Raw genomic sequence first — 17792 nt, 5'->3', positions numbered from 1 at the left:
TCAAGGTGCAAGTGCTTCAGAGAGTGAGAGAGAAAAGCAAGAAAAGGCCTCTGTTTGAGCGAATTTTGTAGTTGATTTCAGGGTGTTTTTGAGTGTTTTGCAATAGAAAAAACCCTACAGCCCTGACAATCTGTACATGCTGCCAGATAGTTAGTAAAAAGAGTCACTGACCCTTTTTTGTGAACACCTGGTTACTTGAGATGTGGACTTGTGCCTGTGTCCTGCTCCTCCTATATGAGGGCCAGGATGCCCTTGTGGCTATAGGGGAGCTGCTCAATTCTGGAGTGGTGTCACCTGGTGTGCTCAGTGAGTGGGCTGCAATGAAGGTGGTGACCAAGGGTGGTGGCAAGCCAGTGCTGTGGAGCAAGCCCAAGGTGCTGTTAAAACAACTGCTGACCTTCTTGGGTGTGGATGGTGAGGACTTCTATGTGTGGAAGGACCAGCTGCTCATCACGCAGGTGCTGCATGGCTATGATGACAGCAAGTTCACCCCCATTGTGGCCTATGCCCTGGCTGGCACAGCTATGAAGAGGATGAGTGTGCAGCCAGCTGCCACTACACATATTGCTGTGGCCCTCTTTCTGCTGGTTGAGTACAAGGCACTCTGCAACCAGCTTGACCACTACAAGTCCAACAAGATCACACAACAGGCTGCAGCCATGCCCATGGGTCTGTCATTAGCTGAGCAGCTCACCATGCTCATGGAGGCCATGGCATGACTCATGGCTGAGCAAGTGCAACTTCTGAGCAGTCATAAAATCCTCACTGGTGGTCAAACTAGCTGGTGGTGCCAATGGGGCCATGTCTGGTGTTGCCATTGCAGAGTGGCCACACATGGAGAGAGAGGAGGACAAGGCAGGATGGGTGGTGAAGCACCCCATGGAGGAGCATGGAGGGTTGGCTGGCTGGGTCAGGGCTGGTGGGCTGATGTCTGGTGTGGCACAGGCAGACCATGCTGGGGCTGAGAAGGCTGAGCATGTGTTGGTTTTGGGAGAGAGTGCCAGGACCAGTGCATGTGGTGCTGTGGAGTTGCTGGACACAACAGCTAGCAGTGGGAGCTCTGGATGTGCTGGCAGCATGAACAGTGTCACTGAGGATGGCAAGTGTACACTGGAGGTTGCCACTGTCTGACCTGAGCCAGCCACAGGTGATGAGGATGTTGAGATGGCTGACATGGCGCTGATCCACATCCAGTTGCTGGTGGGGCAGGTGGCCAAGCAGGTCATCATCAACACAGGATCAGGCCACTTGTTCATCTGGGAGGATGTGCTGAGCACTGTTGAGGCACTTGGACAGCAGCCTGTGCATGAGGCTTGACCAAGGCCATGGCCAACCTCTGGCTGGGCATGCAGGTTGGTGTAGCAGAACCCATTGCAGAGCCCATTGTCATCCTGGCATTCAACATGGAGGAAGTGGGGCTGGTGCTGAGTGGGGGCCAACGCCTGTGACCAACAAAGCTAGCTCAGGTCTCAGCACCATGGAGGCTGAGCTGGTAGGATGGGCTGACATGGACCTCTCCCACGCCCAGAAGGAATGGCTGTGCAGCCTCCTACTGAAGAATGGGGACCTCTTCAGTGTCAGACAGATCATGGCAGTTCTGCATGGACTACCAAGACCTCAACTGCATCACAAAGCACAATGCATACCCACTCATTGATGAGCTCCTCAATCAAGTGGGTGGCTCCATGTACAGGTCCAGCATGGACATATCAGGCTACTGGCAAGTTGCACTCCACAAGGAGGACAAGGAGAAGACAGCCTTTTTGGTCAGCAGTGGACTCTATGAGTTCAACATCATGCCCTTTGGGCTGACCAACACACCAGCCTCATTCCAGCAGAACATGGAGGCACTACTTGGGGGCCTCACTGCCTCATGTACATAGATGATATCATCATCTACTCATGGTCCTTTGAGGAGCACCTGGCCCACCTACAGGCCATCTTTGACCATCTCTGGCAGGGACAGATGTACCTGAAGCCAAGCAAGTGCATTTTCTTCCAACAGGAATTGCTGTTCCTTGGGCACCTCCTGACAAAGGAAGGCCTCAAGCCAGACCCTGCCAAAGTCACCACTGTCAAGGACATGTGGCCACCATGGTTGGCTCAGGAGGTGTGCTGCTTCCTTGGACTGGCCAACTACTATTGACAATTCATTGAGGGATTTGCTGAGATCACTGAGCCGCTCCACCACCTCATGGGCAAGTGAGTAGTCTTCTACTGGGGACAGGTGCACCAGGAGGCCTTTGAGATGCTCAAGCAGCACCTCACCACTGCGCCTGTCATTGTGCAACCACAACAAGACCAGCCCTTTACACTGCACACAGACACCTTGGTGCACACCATCAGTGCAGTACTCACCCAACCAGACAATGATGGGCACAAGTGCATCATTGCCTATGGGAGTCAAACCCTGAAAGCCACTGAGCATCAATATTCCCCAATACACCACAAGTGCCTAGTGGTGTTCAAGTGGGTGAAGGTGTACCAACACTATCTCCATGGCCATCACTTCACTGTGGTCACCAACCACAACCCACTCATGTGGATAAGCAACCAGCGCAACCCCACCAACCAACTCGCCCAATGGGCTCTCATGCTGCAAGAGCACAATTTCGAAGTCCAATACTGACCAGGACTACACCACATGAACACCAGCACCATGACACATGGACCTGTCAACAATGGCAAGGCCCATGAGGAGCAGCCAGACCTAGTGGTGGTGGTGATGAGGGGATCAAAGGACCCCTCCAGTTGCACACACTACAGTCAGGAGGAAGGAGTGGTCAGGTGGTCTAGCCATCATACAGGGCATGGGACCATCAACACAGACCAGTCAAACACAGAGCCAGCAGGCCAACCAGCCACAAACACAATGCCACACATTGTGGCAAGACCAATGTTGTTGCAGCAGGAGGACCTAGCAGCATTGGGCGAGGAAATGCCAGCTGAAGAAGGGGGCCTGGGCTGGATAGCACTGGCTGAACAGGAGGACCATGTTGAGCAAGAGGACCCCAAGGCCATGGAGGATGCCAAGTGCAAGGAGCTCTCCATCAACAACGTCCAATGGCTGCAGAGGGAGGATCCTGACCTGCAACCACTCATTCATTACCTCAAGCAGCAGGAGCTGCCTGACAACCCAAAGCTGAGCCAGCATGTCATCCTCAAAGCCAGACAGATGGACCTCAACAAAGACAGCCTCCTGCAACATTTCTGGTGGACACAGTGAGGAGACCAGCGCACCAACACCCACAATAGGAGGGTAGTGTAGCACCTCATATGCTTGCCATGGAAGTGCAAAGCTCTCTCCCTTGCACCTTAGGAAGTGCTTCCCTGACAGGGAGCACAAAAGACCTGCTCTTCTCTGTGCTTGTGTTTTGAGTCTCTTGCCCAGTGAAAAAATGGGACACATTCTGCTTCACTACATGATGTGTGGCATGGTTCCACCACTCCAGGGACATACCAGTAACACCTCTCACCATCTTGTGCAGTGTTGCAGGCCTTACCTTGTCTGTGTTGGTGTTGGTGTCTGCATACAGGCAGGATGGGCTGACCCTCATGAGAAAGAGCTGTGATCACATCAATTGCACATCTCACAAAACTTGCTAAAAGTTCATAGTTGTGCAAGTATGAGAGTTTGCATGTCCCCATTCAGACTGGGGAGAGTGGGGAGAGACCCACCTGACCAGCTTCTTTGGGCCACCATTGAGTGCATTGGTGTCAACACTCTCACTTGAGACACCCCACTTCTGCATCAACTCCATTGCTAGCTGCTCCTCATTGTGAAGAAAAGTGGAGAGTACCATAGGACAGGGCAAGGCTTTCTCTGGAGCATCTTCAGCTGTCATTTCCTTGGCATGCACTGCTGCCCAACCCCACTTCAGCTGCACATGGATGTGTTCCAGAATCTCCAGCAAACTGAGAAGACTCGATCTCCTCAGGAGGCACAAAGGTCGCTAGCATAGGTTGAGGTTCAAGAAGAGGGCCTAGTTTTAGATTCAAAGTATCGAACAACACTTCCTGAAGAAGAGGAAACACATAACAACACCCACAGAGGCAACACACACACACATCGACAAGGCTTACTCGTCGAGGTTGAGCTCGCTCTCCACCTCCACAGACTCGCCCTCGTGGCTGGCAAGGTCCTCCTCGTCGTCCACGCCGGCGGTCTCGTACTGCTGGTACTCCTGGACGAGATCGAGCAAGTTGGACTCGGCCTCGGTGTACTCCATGTCGTCCATGCCCTCCTCGGTGTACCAGTGCCAGAAGGCCTTGCGCTTGAACATGACGCTCGACTGCTCCGCGACGCGCTTGAACAGCTGCTGGATGCACGTCGAGTTACCGAGGAAGGTGGCCGAGATGTCCCTGCCGGCGTTGGGCACCGAGCACACGGACGACTTGATGTTGTTGGGGATCCACTCGACGAACGACGAGCTGTGCTTGCCCTGCACCTTCAGCAGCTCCTACGATGTTTCAAAGATTGATGACGACGATCAGCATGGAAGGGTCGAAGAAAAGAAAACGAGAGAGCTGCGGTGGCGAAAGAGAGAAAAGGGAAGAGGGCAAGTACATCTTCGACTTCCTTGGTGCGGAGGTCCTTGCCGCGGAAGATGGCCGAGGCAGTGAGGTACCGGCCGTTGCGCGGGTCGCACGCCGCCATCATGTTGAGCGGGTTGAACATCTGCTGCGTCAGCTCGAGCACCCTGGTAAAGAGAGCAGATGAATGTGATTAGCTTCACCAGTTTCGAGAACACAACAACGCGGGACAGTTGGGCGCGAGATGAGGGGGGAGAGACGTACGAGAGGTTGAGGTAGTCCTTGCTGGAGAGCGAGGTGAGGGGGGCAAAGCCGACGAGGAAGAAGTGCAGACGCGGGAACGGGATCAAGTTCACGGCGAGCTTGCGGAGATCGGCGTTGAGCTGACCCGGGAAACGCAGGGAGCAGGTGATGCCGCTCATGACGTGCGACACGAGGCCGTTCAGCTCCGAGTAGTTGGGGTTGTTCAGCTTGAGCGTGCGGAAGCAGATGTCGTAGAGGGCCTCGTTGTCGATGCACATCACCTCATCGGCATTCTCGATGAGCTGGTGCACGGACAGAGTGGCGTTGTAGGGCTCGACGACGACCTCGGAGACCTTGGGCGAGGGGACCACGCTGAAGGTGCAGATCATGCGGTCGGGGTACTCCTCGCGCAGCTTCGACATGACAAGGGTACCGAGACCGGAGCCGGTACCGCCACCGAGCGAGTGGCAGAGCTGGAAGCCCTGCATGAGGTCGCAGTTCTCCACCTCCCTGCGCACGACGTCCATGACCTCCTCCACGAGCTCGGCGCCCTCTGTGTAGTGACCCTTGGCCCTGAAATTTGCACACAAACGCTGGGTAAGGCCCAGCCCAACGAAGAGAGAGCGAGGCGAAAGGCTTGCAAGCCAAAGGGTACCAGTTGTTGCCGGCGCCAGACTGGCCGTGCACCATGTTGTCGGGACGGAAGATCTTGCCCAGCTTGTTGCCCTTGATCTGATCCATCACGCCCGGCTCCAAGTCGACCAGCACCGCTCGCGGCACGTACTTGCCTGCAGGAAGAGTTAGGCCAAGGCACGAGGCACAAAAGACATCTCATAAGCGCGGAAAAAAATATCTCGAGCGAAGATTATTTGGGAGAAGCGCAGAATGAAGGAAGAATCTCAGGAGACCCAATTTTCACTACCAGTGGAAGGATAAACGACGAAACAAGGAGGCTAACATTAATTAAGGGCTACTATCGCTATTGACAGTGACCATTTCAACGTAAATGAGGAAAGGCGCAAAGATAGGAGAAAAAGACAGGAAGAAGGGGGGAGGTGCCTCCATTGGCCTCAGTGTAGTAGACGTTGATCTTGTCGAGCTGAATGGTGTCCTTGCCGGGGTTGGTAGCGATGTCCTCATCCCACTGGCCGTTGGGGAGAATGCCGTGCTCGGCGCAGATGGTCTCCCAGAATTTGGCGCCGATCTGATTACCGCACTGACCCACCTGAACGTGCACGATTTCTCTCATCTTGTTCTAGCTCTAAACGCTCGTTCGATTCGTTCGTTAGGTTGCTGCTGCGAAGATGCTGACGCCGGCTTTTTGACTTCGCCGCTGGCGCCACAAGCGTGGTCTGCCGCCGTCGCTGATTGGCCAGCCTGGCGACCTGCGCTGAAGTTGCGGGTCCGAAATTCGACTAACTCAGGTTTTGGCGGGAACGCTCTCGCGCCAAAAGCACTCACACATCTTTTGCTTTCCTCTAACATTTTGATCACCACGCGGTCTTGCTCAACTCTGGTCAAGTCGCACAAGACAAGGTGCTTGGTGGCCGAGGTGGTTAGCGATAATGGGCAGCAGGAAGGATTCGTTGGAACTGTTTTGCGCTCCTCTCCGCCTTTATGCTCGGACCGGCGGATGGCGGGTATGGGCAGTGCGCCGAGAGAAGCTTCGGTGAGGGGACAAGAGGACAAGAAGAGATGAGGAGGAGGTTTATTAGGTAGCGGCCGCAAGCCAAGATGGGCCTCTGCTATAGATATACATGGGGGTGAAAAGAGCGGTAGAAGAGAAGAGGGGCGTCGTCAATGCACCGCGCACAAGGCTGAGAAACAAAAAAGAAAGGCCGCGTGCGCACGCGGCCTACGACGCCGCAGTAAGTCTGATGGGGGAGGTGGGTGTAAGGGACTGATGTGGACAGGCGCACAGTTCATGATGAACGCCATGCAGGTGCGATCGTAAATAACGTACCTAGTCGGCGCCCATGACTGTAGGAGCGACGTAGGTGAAGCCGTTGAAGTCGTCATTGTCGCCTTCTGCGGTCTTGGCAAGTTCAGACGTCTCGACCACGGAATCAACCGCCTTCTCAGACGTGAATACAGGGTCGATCTTTGAAGGGAGTGGAAGAAGAAAACGGTCAGAACCATGAGCAAGGCAATGCCCCGAATAAAACGGGATCACTACTCACCTGACTGATGTCGGCCTCCGACTTGACCTTGGGCTTGAAGGTAGGTTCAACCTCCTTCTTGAACAGTTTATCCCAGTCGATGCTTCTAAAGAAGGGGTGCTTCTTGATCTCGGCCGCATCGCTTGTGCCCAGCCGCTTGGTCGGGTCGCGCGTGAGCAGCTGCGGTGGGTCATACAAAACAAAAAGTCATCAGTCTCATGCACAACATGGGCCAGTGCGCAGGGCAGGTACCCCGTCGAGGAGGGACTGGGCCTCACTGGAGACGTAGCTCGGGAAGCGCAGTTCGCTGTTCAAAATTTTTTGGTACATGATGTTGATGTTTTGCGAGTAGAACGGCGGCTGTGGAAGACAAGAAAAGAGCAGCCGCGGTGAGCACGAGATCGCCAAGGGGGGCAGGACGGAGGCTAACTTACCAGGCCAGTAAGCATCTCATACATGAGGGTGCCCAAGCTCCACCAATCCACCGCACAGCCATGGCCTTGGCCCTTCAGCACTTCAGGGGCTGATACAGATGCGAATTGAATCAGCGAAATTGAACGAGGAGGACGGAATCAATCTCAAGCGATGTATCGATAACCATACCCAGGTATTCGGGCGTGCCACAGAAGGTCTGTGTGCCCTCGGTGGGATTGATTTCCTTGGACAGGCCAAAGTCGGTGATGACAATGTGGCCTGAACGAGAACAACAAAGCAAGCAGAAGGGCATGAGCGATTTGAGGGGAGGGGGTTGTGTGAAGCGCGAACCTTCTGAGTCAATTAAAATGTTCTCGGGCTTGAGGTCGCGATAGACAATATCGAGCGAGTGAAGATGCGAGAGGGCGAGAACGATTTCGGCAGCGTAGAGCACCACACGATGCTCGGGGAAGCGTCCCTCCTTCTTCAGATGGAAAAAGAGCTCACCGCCGTTGATGTAGTCGAGGATCATATACAGCTTGTCGTCCGTCTGGAAGGCGTAGTGCAGCGTGACGATGAAGGGGTGCTGGATCTTCTGCAAGATCGATTTCTCGGCCTTGGTGTGCGCCACCTGCTTCCTCGCTCGAATGGCCTCCTTCCTCAACACCTTCATCGCGAATATCTCCCCCGTATCCTTCTTCTTGACTTGCATCACCTTACCGAAGCTTCCCTTTCCAATGACGGTGAGCAGCTCGAAATCATCTTTTGTGACTTTGCCCTTGTCTGTCGAGAACAGCACCGTATCGTTCCATGAGGGGTCGAGCTCGTCGTCTGACAACTTCCTTGATGGCCCTTCGCCACTTTCCTTCCCATTGTTGCTCTCGGCCGCGGTATCTTCCCTCGATGCCTTCACCGATCCATCGTCTGCTGTCTCCTTTCCCTTGTTCTTCTTCTTGTCCTTCTTTCCCTCCGCCTTCTTACCCTTCGATCCCTTGCCTCCCATCTCGCGATCAATCCAGATCTAGTCCGTCGTGCAAATGTTTCGCCGGCGGCCTTGTCGCCCACTCCACCGCAACCGAGCTATCATTCACGCGGCCCAAATTCATGGAATTCCTGCTACTCCCTATTGGCCCTGAAATTCCAATTCGGGGCAAATGAACTTGCGCAGGTATGTGCCTGTTCGCGCTACTCTCAAGTAGGCAGACGATGTCAAGAGATATGCCCTTGTCCACTACCACGCCAGTACTACCAGGAGTATTCTCCCTCCTCCAGGCCAGGGCTGGGTCTGACTATGTACAATGGATGACCTGCGAGTCGTCCCCTCATGCGGCGGTTCATGCGCGCATGTCTCTGCACGACACGCGTGTGGTCTTGGTTGTGGCAGTCGCGTGGCGCCAATCAACCAAGAGAACCACGAGACCGTCGAGTGCGCCGCCAAGGTGGTGGCGTGCCACGCTACGTACTTTTGTTCTGAGTTCACGTGCGCGCGTCACATGAGAAGTCCTCCACACCATCCTCCAGCGCCAGCGCGAAGCTGTGCAACAGCTCTCACGCTCAATTCAGGAGCATCAGAGGCAGCAACAGGGCGAGATCGACAAGCTCAAGAAGCAAATGAAGTCGCTGAAAACGAGGGAACAATCATCGGCCAACAATGGCCCGTATGTAAACCACCTCACCTTCCAAGTTTGAATTTGATTCCGACATTGAGCACAGCATCTTCAGAGCCCCGGCATTGCCCAGCTTCAGCTGAAGCTGAATCGTCGTGGCCGACACCGGCAACCATCGGACCCAGGTGTTTCGAGCTGATGGGTCCTTCATCCACACATTCGGCTGCCTGAGTTCCGGCCCCTGACAGTTCAAGGAACCCTGCGCCGTGGCGGTGGCCCAACTTCGGGCGACACCATCGTGGTCTAGTAATGGAGGGGTGATGAGGTTCAGCGCTGACAGCTCGCGGGTCTCCATTCCGCTCTCTGTCCACGGACCAACTGGCGTGGCTGTGACCCCAGCGGGCACGATCTTCGTTACCGAGGCCTGGTGGTGTGGCGGTGGACCTCGCTTCCGGCAACGTCGTCGTGGCTGACACTACCCCCCACCGTATTCAGGTGTGGTAAATAGATAAATAAGTGATAAATGAATGAATGAATAAAAGCCAGGCTGGAGGTGATCAACGGGTTTGTTACACAAAACTGAAGAGCGAAGGAGAGAGAGAGAGAAGGGAGGTGTGCAGCGGCTGCCAAAGCGGCTGCTTTTTACTGCTGCTTGCACTCGGGCTTGCCCTCACCACCCTCAGGCGGGGCGAACTCACCGTCCTCCTCGTCATCATCGTCATCCTCATCACCCTCACCACCGAACTGCAAGAGGAGAAGAAGAGGTCAGGAAGTCAGCTACCTCTTCGTCATCACACATCAGGAAAAGGCTGAGACAAAGCGATGCGTACCTCGCCATCCTCATCGTCCTCCTCACCATCATCGCCACCGAAGCCATCGACGCTGGCGTCACCGGTGAACCAGTGCACGGCGTGCTTGATGATCTCCTCCTTGAGCGACACGGCCATCTCGAAGTCGAGCTCCATCATGCTCACGATCTGAGGCGAGGGCTGCTTGCCCTGCTTGACCTCGGGCGGGGCGAAGAAGTTGAAGAACGAGCCACCGGGGCCGAAGCTCTTCTTGACGCCCTGGGTCAGGTCCTGGCCCTCCTTCCAGTTGATCTGAGTGCTGTCGACGCTCTCGCAGACAACCTCGTCACCCTCCTCGCCGTCACCGTCGAGGTGGTAGGTCTTGCTGATGACCTCGTTGGTGAAGAAGGGGTTCTCCCTGAAGTGGAACTTGAGGGTGAAGCTGCCGGCCTCCTCCTCGACGGGGTCCTGCGTGATGTCGGTGAGGTACTTGAGGGCCTCCTCGTCCTTCTCGGAGATGGCCGAGTCGAGCATCTCGTGGTGCTTGAGAGCGGTGAGCCAGAACTCGGGCACACCGACGACGTTCTTCTCCTCCTCGGTCTCTTCCTTTACTTCCTCATCCTTCTTCTCCTCCTTGATCTCCTGGATCTTGGGCTCGGCATCTTCCTCCTCATCATCGGACTCCTCCTTGGCCTCCTCGTCGGTGGGCTCAACCTTACCGTTGATGATGGCCGCTCGCTTCTGGTAGAGAGGGGTGAACTGCTCCTTGTGGTACTTGAGCTCGAGGGCCTTCAGCTCCTTCTCGAACTCCTCCTCAATCTTCTCGTACTCGCGCTACAAGGCCAAGGAATCGTAAGTTCGTGTTGTAAAAAACAGAATCGGGACACTATCAACACGTGGAAACAAATTATGGCTAACGGCCAATTGGCTGATGAATGAAAAATCGGAGATGGAGATCGGAGATGGGACGTACGTCGAGGTTGCGGAGAGCGCGGACTCGGCGCTGCACGGCCTTAGGCAGGGTCTGGAAGTAGCCGGAGTCGGCGCCAATCATGCCCAGCGCGCCGAGCTGGCTCTGCAGGCCCTGAAGCGCGCCCTGGAGGTTGAATCCGCCAGCGCCGCCGCCGGAGAGATCAAAGTTGAGCTTGCTGAAATCGAAAGTCGGCTGCTGCTTGTCTCCCATCTTGGTGTGTGTATTGTGTAGTGTCTTGCAATTAGATGCTAAAGATGCGCAAAGGACTTCAGTAGCGGGCTTTTGAGCCAAGCGCGGGAAAAGGCTGCCGTTTTCTGCGTTCTTTCTTGGCTGCCGCGACCTACAAACTCCGACACGCACTCAAGCGTCGCTTTCGGTTTCGTTTTCTTGGTCTTGGTCGGGCTCATCGAACGACGGCGTGGTTGCAATTCCCACCGAGCGGAGGAACGCAGCCCACTCCACGCGATGAACTCGCGGTGTGCGCGGCTCAAAGATCACCCGACACTGCTTCGGGTCGGCGCCCTCTGTGTTTTGTTGTTCGCGCTGCCGTGAGAACCACTCATCAGCGAGCACGCCTGTGCAAGAGCGGGGGAATGTACTCGCGATCAGGGTGGTGACCCACTCCTTGGCGGTACTGAGTTGGCCGTGGAACGATGGCTCGTGGCTAACGATAACCTGCAATAAGGTCTCCCCGTAGGCATTCCTTGCATTGATGTCCGCTCCGTGGGCCATCTGCGCCGAATCCCACACTGAGCATGGGTCACCACTACCAAGGGGGAAGGAGGGAGAGCCTACCAACAGGTCGAAATCTTGGGGTCGGAACTGCTGGACGAAAAACAAGGCGGGTCCTTGACGAGGTCCCGAATGTCGATTCAGATCGGCTCCTCGCTGGTGCGACGCCATTCCAAGGCGAACAGCAGGTGAGCGCAATCTGCCCATTGCGAATGGAAACGGTCAAAGGTACCTGAAGCAGCAGCTTGATGGCCTTTGGCACCTTGTCGGCCCAGTTCCAGTGGCCGTAGGTCAACGTGGCGTGCAGCGGCAGCAATACATTGGGATGCCCTCCGTCCGCGTTCGGATCCATTCCTGGGCCGCCAATCAGCCAGCACACACAGTGAGGCCACGCCGCGACTGCGCGGCGCGTGAGAGCAAGTAGGCACCTCGGTCCAGCAACACCTCCAGGAGCTTACAGTTGGCATTCTTGGCCGCAGCCTCTAGAAATAGAGCACCAATGGCTGTGGCATGGTTGCAGTGTGATGCTCGAACCAGTAAGCGGCTTGGCACGCACGCAGAGCGCGCACAGCAGTTCAGGGAGAAGGGCTTACCCGGATCTCGAACGTTGACACCGTGTTCGGCAAGCAGATCTAGAACGTCCGTGACCATGTCCACATCACTGAAGCCGGGCTGCGAGCAGCGCGGCACCAGGGCCTTTCAAATTCGCGCTTTGTGTCAGCGCTACCCATTCACGGTGCGATTCCCCCGCACGCACCAAGATAGGGTTCTTTTGGTGGACGTCGGCTCCAGCTTCGATCAGGCATCGACAGATCTCCAGCGTCTCCTCCGGTGGCACGCGCTGGTGAAGTCTAAGATGAATACACAGAGCGCAGCAGCCAGGGGGAAAGGAGGGCAACCAGTTAGGGGGAGGAGTGAGCGTACTGCGAGCGCATGGTGGAGGGCGCCGAATCCGGAATCGTCGATCGCCTTGGCGTCGGCGCCGCGGCTGAGGAGATAGCGGATGAATGACAGGCTCGTGGTTACCGACCGGAGGGCGCTGTGGAGCGGGGTGCGCCCGCCCGCGCCAGCGAGATTGATGTCCACGCCGCACTACAGGAAGAATTCGACCAATGCCTGATCGAGTGCGCTAGCGGCGAGATGCAGCGGCGAAGCGAAAGTCTGCGCATAGGCGAGCAATGTTATAACATTGCTTCAACGTGAGGCCAGGCCCTGGGTAGTGTGATGATGAATGCGACTGGTCATATGGCGCACCTTCTGCCCCCGGGTCGTCGCTTGGATGAGCTGCGCGCCGCGTTCCACCAGCAGGCGCACGGTCGACTCGCGCCGGTGGAGCGTAGCTAGATGCAACGGCGATTGCTTTGATGGGCTGAGCGCGTTTAAGTCTGCGCAAACGTGAGCCCAGCACCCCACAAAGCGAGGCATGCATTTTGGAGGGGGGGCTCACCAGCGCCCTGTCTGAGCAAGAGCTCCACCATGGCCACACTTCCATTCTCGGCGGCAAAGACGTCAGCAGCTCGGACCATCTCCCGCGCTCGTTCCGGCCCGCCGGCCTTCGCCAGCAGTATTTCCATGATCTGCGCATCCAGTGAGCCACCATTCAACATTCTTGCACACCTCCGTGTGTGCGTGTGCGTGTGCGTGTGCGTTTAGCGAGTTATTCTTGAGTACCTTGGTGTGTCCGCCGGTGGCGGCCTGGTAGAAGAGAGGCAGCACACCCTTGCGCGTGTAGGTCGTTGATTGCTGCTCTCGGATGATCCGCGTGAAGTCATCGCCGCCAGCGCCATGCCGCAGCAGTACCTCGACGGCGTCGAGGAACCCCTTGGCCGCGGCGACGCCGACCGGCGTGGCGGCGTTGTGGATAACATTGACGTCGGCGCCGGCGAGGGCCAGGATGTCGAGCACGGGGGCGCTGCCCACATTGGCCGCCAGAAAGACCGGCCTCCCGCGGCCGTCGTTGGTGTGCCTGGAGTTGCCGTATTGGTCGACCGATACGGGCTGACAGCCGTTGAGCAGGTCAAGGCTCACCCGTGCGCCCTCCGTCGCCAGCAGATCGCGCAGCACCAGGTCGTGGCCACAACTGCAACACCACCTGCCAAATATTGACCGTGGTAGTCGCGCCAGAGTCAGCATTGCCCGTCGACATACCAGGCCGTGTGTCGTGTGTGTCGTGTGTGTCGTGTCATTGTGGAAATACCACGTACTTGATGATGTCCCTCAGGCGCTGTTCGTGGCTGGTGCAGGACTGAGAGTACAGGCGACGAAGCGCGATGGCCGCCTTCACACAGCGCTCACGCCAGCCCACTGCGCGGCATTGATCTTTTAAGTGAAAGAGAGCAAACACCGACAGGAAAGGGGAGGTCGGGTTGGGGGGGGGGGTGTACCAGAGGCGGCGGGGCGGGAGCTGAAGTGGCGCCGGAAGACGGTCTCCCACACGAACGGCGACGCGCAGGCGGAGTGCCACGCTCGGCACACGCTTTCGGCACGAGCGAGGCTGGTTGGGTCGAGCATGCTGACGATGTGCTGCATGACCTCGAGCGGCAGTACCTCATGCACCGCCTCGCCCCCTTCGTCTTCATAGGTGTCGTGGGCAGCATCCGCTACCGGCTCCTCCTCTTCACGCGCTCAACTCCCTCACCCTCGTCCTCGTATTCGTCGCGCCACAGCACGTCCATTGTCCGCTTGTGTCTCACAACCGACAAAACTGTGTCTCCGACCGCCACGCACTTGTGTGATTTGCAATGAAGACAATAGGGTGATGGTCGAACTTGGCGTTGTGTATTGTTGGATACGGCCATACTGCAGGAAGCATCGCTTCCCATCCGAACAGCGAAGTTAAGCTACGCCAGGCGGTGTTAGTACTGGGGTCCACCACCGCCCCAGGGCGCCCTGGGGCGTCCACCGCCATTGGCGAGCGTAAACTTGGGCTATCCCTTCGGTGTGAGGGAAAAGAAGAAAGACAAAGGAAATGTGCTTTTCCCAGCACCTTCTTTGTCTCAACCCCACAGCACACAACACGCCAGCGACTACCCAACTCTCGGCGTTAGCCCACACCAGAAAAAGCTCACGTACAGCCCTGTCCAAGAAGAAGACAAACACTGCCAACATCAACATCGACATCTCCACCAAAAGAAGAAAAAAAGGGGAAAAAAAGTACCGCTATGGCTCACCCACAACAACTCCCGCGCAAGGCGCTGATCGCGATCACGAGCTACAACGGCCCGTTCTGGAGCGACGGGACGAAAACGGGCCTCTTCTACACCGAGGCGCTGCACCCGTTCGAGGCCCTGGTCGCGGCCGGGTTCGAGGTGGACCTTGCATCGGAGACCGGCACCTACGGGCTCGACGAACACTCGATCAAGCCGCCGCTGCTGGGCGAGGCCGACGCGCACGCGCTCCACGACGCCGCGCACCCGTTCAACGCCAAGCTGCGGGGCCAGCTTAAGAGGGCGGCCGACGTCGACCCGTCGCAGTACGGCCTCTTCTTCGCGTCGGCCGGCCACGGCACCCTCTACGACTACCCGACCGCGCACGGACTGATCGGCATCGCCGCCGACGTGTACCGCCGCGGCGGCGTGGTGGCGGCCGTGTGCCACGGGCCGGCGATCCTGCCGGCGGTGGTCGACGCGGCCATGGGCGGGTCGATCATCGACGGGAAGACGGTGACGGGCTTCACGACGCTGGCCGAGGGCGCGCTGGGCGTGCTGGAGCGGATCCGGGCCGACGGGCTGCAGACGATCGAGGAGGGCGCCGAGCGGGTGGGCGCCCGGTACGTGGCGCCGCAGAAGCCCTTCGAGGCCTTCTCGCTGGTCGACGGGCGGGTGGTGACCGGCGCCAACCCGGCCAGCGCGCACCTCACCGCCGAGAACGCCATCGCCGTGTTCGACGCGCTCAGCTCCTGTTAACGGGTCTTGTAAATTAACAAAAACACAACCACGCAGTCGGAAGGGACACACGACACACACGACACACACGACACACACGACACACACGACACACACGACACACACGCACAGCCAACGGAGGCGGTGAGGGACGTGCCCGGACTGCGCATGCACAGTGACAGTGGTGCGTAGCGGTGCGCGTCCATCTTTCGGCGACGCACACCACCGTCTCCGTCTCCACGGCGACGGGCTCAAAGGGTAACTCGGGGAAGTGGGCGTCGGCGTCGGGCACGCGTAGCCTGTGGAGCACCGTGGCGTGGAGGCGCCGTAGTGCGGGGTGGCGCAGGGCGTCGGCGTAGAGACACTCGCCGCCAATGACCCACACGTTGGGGCAGTTGATGGCGAGCGCGAGTCGAGAGAAGTGCCAACGGCAACGCTGGGTGGGTAATCGGCAGCGACGGTGGTGCTGATGACGATCAGGGGGCGACCATTGGGCAGTGCTGCGTAGGTCTTGCGGCCATATTGATGGTGCCACCGCGAGTGGCCTGAGCAAAGAACTTCATGTCGGTGGGGATAGCACCATCGCCAATGGCACGATCGTGCTCGGCGTAGGCGGCAATGCCTCTTATGTCAAAGTTGGCCATAGTTGGGAAATAATACGGAGCCCCCTTTATTTCTGCACGGCCGGGAGGTGTTGTGGTTCCTCACCCGCGCCACAGCAGGATTCGTGGCCAATCACATTTACGAAGCGCACCGCCCTCAGGCGCCGATCTTCAAGACGATCTTGCCGGCGGGATGCGGGCGCGAACCTTCCAGCATCTCATGCGCCAGCCTGGCATCCGCAAAGGGTAGAACGGCGCCGACGTTGGTCACGAGCTCACGGGCGTCGAGCATCGCCGCAATCTCCGTCAAGGCGGCGGTCGTCACGTTGACAAGGAAGAAAGCGGCTTCCACGCCGCGGCGTTCGGCCTCCTCCCGATCCGGCTGCGAGACGGCCGAGATCAGCTTACCGCCGGCGCGCAGCACTTGGAAGGACCGTGCCTGCGTGTAGCCGCCAACAAGATCGATGACGGCATCGACCTCGTGCAACAGCTCTTCAAACGATTGGCTGCGGTCGATCACGCGGTCCGCACCGAGTTCCCGGACACGCTCGATATCACGGGCGCTCGCGGTGGCGGTGACTTCCAGGCCGGCGCGGTGGGCAAATTGTACGGCATAGGCGCCGACATTGCCGGCAGCGCCATGGATGAGCACGGACTGGCCACGCCGGAGCTTTGCCTGATCGAACAGCGCCTGCCATGCTGTCACGGCTATCACCGGAAGCGAGGCAGCCTCCACATCGTCGAGCCAGACCGGCTTCTTGGCAATCATGCCGGCCGAGGCGACGGCATAGTCCGCATAGGCGCCGATGAAGCGTGGATTGGTGGCGCCGAAGACGGCATCGCCGACCGCAAATTTGCTTACCCCAGGGCCGACGGCCTCGATGATGCCGGCAAGGTCCGAGCCGAGGGTCAGCGGCAAAGGTTGCGGCAGCGCGCTTTGGCCGGCGCGGATCCAGCCGTCCCAAGGGCCGACGCCGGCTGCACCGACGCGGATGAGCACTTCGTCACCACCCGGCCGTGGGCGGGCAATGTCCTCGATGACAATGGCATCGACACCGCCGAATTCATGGACCCTGGCGGCGCGCATCCGCGACGTTTCGGTGTTGGTGTACGTGTTCATGAGCTGCATTCCTTCGTGTTGATGCGAGGCCACTGAGAAGCAAGAATTACGCGATTAGAAGGATTATAGTCTTGAAGTTAATTGACCGTACCCTTGGCCCAGTTCTTGAGCTCTCCCTCAGTGATCGCGTCCCCCATGGGTGGCACTACCTGGGTCTTCGCCTCTGCAAAACAAAGTCAGGAAATGATCCGTGGAAATGTTGGGGTAACGAAGAGGAGGAGCACCGGCAGCATAGAATCTCTTGGGAAGAATGGAAAGGCCTCCATTCCGGGTGGTAAGGGTGGAACCACGCCCCGACAGGCGAACGGAAGATGAACAGCTCCCCCACAAGCCAGACATAGTGCTAGCTGCCCGACCCGGCTACAGATTATAATCACCATGAGTTAGCACCTTGGGGGAATGTTACGGTTAGTGATAAGCTTACCTGCAGCACAATACGCCCGAAGCGTGCATTGCAAAGACGGCTTAAGCTGGTGGTTTTCCTCATCCATCGATCTGTGTCTGCGGCCAAGTGACGGACTGTAAGCATTCAAAGCATGAAGAAATTGGCGGAATGCCCAGCATGAGTTAGCCACGTGTGCGGCAGAGCCAGGCCGTGCACCCCGGTTCTATCTGAAGCATGGGAATTTTAAGAGGTGAAGGATGTCATCATTCCCCATCTTCTTCACTTCCAGGTGTGCCCCCTCTCTGTCCTTTCCCCTCTGACCAATGACTCCTTGGGGTGGCATCATGGTACA

General features: G+C 57.5%; 9 protein-coding genes and 1 pseudogene across 9 annotated transcripts; 5 read left to right on the top strand and 5 right to left on the bottom strand.

Moving 5' to 3' along the window:
- Positions 1-320: 320 nt before the first annotated feature.
- ACA1_080720 (uncharacterized protein) lies at positions 321-719 on the top strand (the record flags this gene model as incomplete). Its single annotated transcript, XM_004367698.1, has 1 exon — positions 321-719. One exon carries the CDS (start codon positions 321-323, stop codon positions 717-719), a length of 399 nt encoding a protein of 132 aa, XP_004367755.1.
- Positions 720-1173: 454 nt separating this feature from the next.
- Positions 1174-1448, top strand: ACA1_080710 (uncharacterized protein; the record flags this gene model as incomplete). The annotated part of the gene is made up of 2 exons (XM_004367697.1): positions 1174-1302; positions 1353-1448. The coding sequence occupies 2 exons, from the start codon at positions 1174-1176 to the stop codon at positions 1446-1448; spliced, it is 225 nt and encodes a 74-aa protein (XP_004367754.1).
- Positions 1449-1700: 252 nt separating this feature from the next.
- On the top strand, positions 1701-2629 carry ACA1_080700 (annotated as a pseudogene).
- A 309-nt stretch (positions 2630-2938) lies between these two features.
- ACA1_080690 (uncharacterized protein) lies at positions 2939-3226 on the top strand (the record flags this gene model as incomplete). The annotated part of the gene is made up of 1 exon (XM_004367696.1): positions 2939-3226. The coding sequence occupies one exon, from the start codon at positions 2939-2941 to the stop codon at positions 3224-3226; it is 288 nt and encodes a 95-aa protein (XP_004367753.1).
- An 853-nt stretch (positions 3227-4079) lies between these two features.
- Positions 4080-6025, bottom strand: ACA1_080680 (tubulin beta1 chain, putative; the record flags this gene model as incomplete). The annotated part of the gene is made up of 5 exons (XM_004367695.1): positions 4080-4460; positions 4568-4700; positions 4798-5349; positions 5432-5564; positions 5779-6025. 5 exons carry the CDS (start codon positions 6023-6025, stop codon positions 4080-4082), a joined length of 1446 nt encoding a protein of 481 aa, XP_004367752.1.
- A 714-nt stretch (positions 6026-6739) lies between these two features.
- Positions 6740-8352, bottom strand: ACA1_080670 (serine/threonine kinase; the record flags this gene model as incomplete). The annotated part of the gene is made up of 6 exons (XM_004367694.1): positions 6740-6877; positions 6957-7115; positions 7188-7295; positions 7370-7458; positions 7539-7628; positions 7701-8352. The coding sequence occupies 6 exons, from the start codon at positions 8350-8352 to the stop codon at positions 6740-6742; spliced, it is 1236 nt and encodes a 411-aa protein (XP_004367751.1).
- A 1246-nt stretch (positions 8353-9598) lies between these two features.
- ACA1_080660 (nucleosome assembly protein family) lies at positions 9599-10927 on the bottom strand (the record flags this gene model as incomplete). The annotated part of the gene is made up of 3 exons (XM_004367693.1): positions 9599-9700; positions 9787-10578; positions 10718-10927. The coding sequence occupies 3 exons, from the start codon at positions 10925-10927 to the stop codon at positions 9599-9601; spliced, it is 1104 nt and encodes a 367-aa protein (XP_004367750.1).
- A 150-nt stretch (positions 10928-11077) lies between these two features.
- Positions 11078-14124, bottom strand: ACA1_080650 (Fbox domain containing protein; the record flags this gene model as incomplete). Its single annotated transcript, XM_004367692.1, has 14 exons — positions 11078-11292; positions 11317-11449; positions 11513-11605; positions 11682-11803; positions 11878-11931; positions 12043-12121; positions 12207-12290; positions 12374-12541; positions 12704-12789; positions 12897-13026; positions 13121-13529; positions 13654-13753; positions 13834-14064; positions 14088-14124. The coding sequence occupies 14 exons, from the start codon at positions 14122-14124 to the stop codon at positions 11078-11080; spliced, it is 1941 nt and encodes a 646-aa protein (XP_004367749.1).
- A 486-nt stretch (positions 14125-14610) lies between these two features.
- On the top strand, positions 14611-15525 carry ACA1_080640 (29 kDa IgEbinging protein; the record flags this gene model as incomplete). The annotated part of the gene is made up of 2 exons (XM_004367691.1): positions 14611-15327; positions 15466-15525. 2 exons carry the CDS (start codon positions 14611-14613, stop codon positions 15523-15525), a joined length of 777 nt encoding a protein of 258 aa, XP_004367748.1.
- Positions 15526-16092: 567 nt separating this feature from the next.
- On the bottom strand, positions 16093-17584 carry ACA1_080630 (alcohol dehydrogenase GroESlike domain containing protein; the record flags this gene model as incomplete). The annotated part of the gene is made up of 4 exons (XM_004367690.1): positions 16093-17066; positions 17147-17218; positions 17280-17415; positions 17480-17584. 4 exons carry the CDS (start codon positions 17582-17584, stop codon positions 16093-16095), a joined length of 1287 nt encoding a protein of 428 aa, XP_004367747.1.
- Positions 17585-17792: the final 208 nt, after the last annotated feature.

This window comes from Acanthamoeba castellanii (assembly GCF_000313135.1).
Source record: "Acanthamoeba castellanii str. Neff unplaced genomic scaffold scf7180000084618, whole genome shotgun sequence".
NCBI classification, from domain to species: Eukaryota; Discosea; order Longamoebia; family Acanthamoebidae; genus Acanthamoeba; species Acanthamoeba castellanii.
Note: the sequence above shows the minus strand (reverse complement) of the source record. Positions and strands in the feature narration are given on the sequence as shown.